Source organism: Mustelus asterias, chromosome 4 (assembly GCF_964213995.1).
Source record: "Mustelus asterias chromosome 4, sMusAst1.hap1.1, whole genome shotgun sequence".
NCBI lineage: Eukaryota > Metazoa > Chordata > Chondrichthyes > Carcharhiniformes > Triakidae > Mustelus > Mustelus asterias.
In genome coordinates, this window is record NC_135804.1 from 66,891,607 (window position 1) to 66,895,046 (window position 3,440).

The 3,440-nt window shown below is 40.7% G+C and overlaps 1 protein-coding gene across 1 annotated transcript in view; it reads left to right on the forward strand.

The window, feature by feature from the left end:
- Positions 1 to 3,054, forward strand: part of LOC144493118 (hydrocephalus-inducing protein-like) — a 182,603-nt gene extending 179,549 nt beyond the window's left edge. The window contains exon 25 of the mRNA XM_078212020.1: positions 992 to 3,054. Within this exon, the coding sequence (XP_078068146.1) occupies positions 992 to 1,480 (489 nt within the window). The 3' untranslated portion in view covers positions 1,481 to 3,054. The remainder of the gene's footprint in view (positions 1 to 991) is intronic.
- The last annotated feature ends 386 nt before the right edge of the window (positions 3,055 to 3,440 follow it).

A 3,440-nucleotide genomic window follows, 5' to 3' on the forward strand; every position in this document is an offset into this window, starting at 1 on the left:
TGGCCGATCCACCTAACCTTGGACTAATATGTTAAATTTACATATGAGCCGTAATGAATGAATTCCTTAAACAAGGGACCTTGCTCTGTAGAACATCAGCATACTGCTGACCTTCTGATACAGTCTACATTTAAACCACCCCACACTGATGTGACGAAAAGCTCTAACCACGAATAAAGGTGCTTTGTGAATGGAATTTGGGACAGAACAAAAACAACACAAACAAATTTGCATGAATCAACTTTGGACCATGAGACTCATTCAGAAAAGTACTACATTGCAGGGGGAATGTTCTTACAGATGTTAGGACAGAATAGAGGGAGCTGTGTTTTGCATGTAGACCATATCGTTTCTTTAAGGAGATGATGCAGAATAGGTGCAGATTTGGGTAGTTTTCCATTCTCCACCACATTATGATTTCAAAATGGGCCAAATAAAGGTTCCTTCTTTAAGTTTTAATTTTTATTTTGCAATTGGAATTTCTGATGTCAGGAACTTTGTCGATCAGATTGCTTATAAATTTGCCAAGCTCGCAATATCCTGGATATATACAACTGACAGATAACTGACTGATAAATCTGGAGTTTGCTAATTGATCTATTTGAATAGTTTAGCCAGCATAATACATTGAGCTGTGAAATGTCATCTATGCCCAGTGATGCTTGAAATTTTCATGGTAATCTTAGCCTGGGCAATTCTATTACCTGGGGCATCTCTACCAGGCAGGGTTTTAAATCTGATGAGTGCTCCTCCAGCTAGATTCCAGTTTGCTATATGTCCCACTTGCAGACCACCCAGAGATGTCATTATTTTGTAAATTGAGTTTGTGTCTTTATATGCCCTGTTTGTGAACAGAACTCCCACTCACCTGATGAAGGGGCAGCGCGCCGAAAGCTTGTGGCTTGTGCGACCAAATAAACCTGTTGGACTTTAACCTGTGTTGTGAGACTTCTTACTGTATATACAACTGATTCAGCTGTTTCTTCCTTAGGTTGATAGTCACGAATTCCTTGTGGACAAAAGCATCATAGCATCACCAGCCTCACCAGGTGGTTCAGAGATTGGAGTAGAGGTTGTCTACGAGCCTCATCGGCTGGGGGAGTCCAGAGCAATTCTCAACATTACCTCTTCTGTTGGTGGGGACTACAACATCCCCCTCTATGGAGTGTGTTTGCCTGCCAAACCTCAGGGTCCCTTCTCAATTCGAGCTGGAGCTAGCACTTCCATTCCATTCAAGAATATCTTCCCACATCCAACTAGTTTCTCATTCCAAGTAGACAATCCATTGTTTGTCTGCAAGCCATCTGAGACACTCCGTGGTAAGAAAACCCATATTGTGGTTGTCAGCTTTGAGGGAACTTCAAATATCCCCAAATACCCTGTCACTGGCAAGTTGATTGTATCATGCCCACAATCAACAGGAAACGGAACAGTGACATCTTGGGTCTATTACCTCAAAGGTATTACTCCAGAGAAGTAAGAAGGGAAAACCAAGCCTCGTGACCTCCTGCTTAAAGCGTATTCTTTTCCAAAATTTCCAAAATTTTCATCAATCACTTTATTTGTGTGGAGTTTGCTAATTGATTTAGTTGAATAGTTTAGCCAGCATAATACATTGAGCTGTGAGATGTCATCTATGCCCAGTGATGCTTGAAATTATCATGGTGATCTTAGCCTGGGCAATTCTATTACCTGGGGCATCTCTACCAGGCAGGGTTTTAAATCTGATGAGTGCTCCTCCAGCTCAATTCCAGTTTGCTATATGTCCTACTTGCATACCACCCAGGGATGTCATATCCATTCATATCCATGAACAAACAGAGATAGTAAGCAGTCTCCAGTGTCTACATTAAAAGCAACTATTCGTCATCAAAGCTCAAATTGTTAAATGCAGGGATTTTATTTATGTTCTTATATTTCATATTACAAATCAACCAGGATATTTTGTTAATTACTTCCTTAATGTGCCTTACCTTACACAGGCTCAGAGCAGTTATCAGTTGTTTCCGAGATCAGACTCCCTCTGATTCTGTCTCCGTTCTTCATTTGTGGTTTTGAAAATCTATCATATGTGAAACACATTGGAATGTTTTTGCACAATGTGATGAGTTGCAACAAAATCCAAATTAATCTTTCTTTTATAGATTGGACCTTCAGCCTTTTACTCCGAATATGTTAAGCACCAAAGCAGAGAGCTAGCACACAGATTACATTCCCTCTTTTTCAGGCTAATTTCTTCCCTTCATATTTGCTGCTCTCATCTTGGATATTATAACAATAGAATGGATGGATGATCAGACCCCAGTTTGTACTCGTTCCCTTTAACATCTTCCACTGTCCTATCAATTCTTAGCAAGGTGTGCAGCAGTGTCCCAGCAATGACTCTCAGCCCCTCTCTCCCTTAAGTATCTCAGACATCTTTAGATGCTTCCCTGTGGGGGTGTGCATGAAACCAGGAATTCATTGTAATAATTTAGCCACAAAGCTTTGCCTCTGGCAATAATCCAATCTTTGATGTTTCCTCATTAAATTCTGGTTTATCAGATATAAAAGTGACAGAGAGAAAATGTACTGGATGAATAAGCTGGAATAGAAACCTACCACTGGCTTCTTACAGAGCCCTCTGCACATTTCCCACAGTAAAGTCCATATGCTACATGGATGGACTCCAGAGTGCTATTTTAACAACCCTTCCAGCTCCTGATAAGGGGACATTTGATGACCTGTGGTAAAAATCACTGAAATCATTTCCTCAGTACAAAGACCATTAAGTGTAGGAATGAGATTAATAGGTAGGTTTAGTGGCTAAATCTTAACTTCTGCCATAAGTGTTTAACAACTGATACAGTCTCCTAGCTCACTGATTCATATTGTGGGACCATTTTCCCATTGCAGTATCCCAGTCACTTAGCCATATACCTTTAAACTGGTGGCAGGCAGCCCTTCTGGAGATTTTGTGAGGAAGGCACAGTGTTTGGTTCAGCTCTTCTTACCCATTGCATCCTTTCATGTACAATGCCTGTCATTCTCATTCTGTTTGCTTTTGGTTAAATTGTGCAAATGATATTTTCTTTTAAATAAACTTTGTTCTATTAATCCAATCACAGGAAGTTGTCCTTTCTTGGGATAATAAGAATAGTCTGCTCTAATCCAATTGCAGAATAATAATCTGATGAGTGCAGCATTGTCCACTTTACCCTCAAAGAGCTGTTTGCAGCAAACCCTCTGATGCGCGATGTAACTCACGAGGCTCGAGATGCTCAAGGAAATAAAGGCTTTTATTTACTATTACAATGAAGCTACCATATATAGTACACGATCCCAGACTGAGGGGTCACAGACAGAGCAGTGACCTTTATACCTCTCCCAGGAGGCGGAGCCCGACTGGGATGTACCATAATAACTATAATACAGGCAGAACAGCCCAACCCTAACCCCAA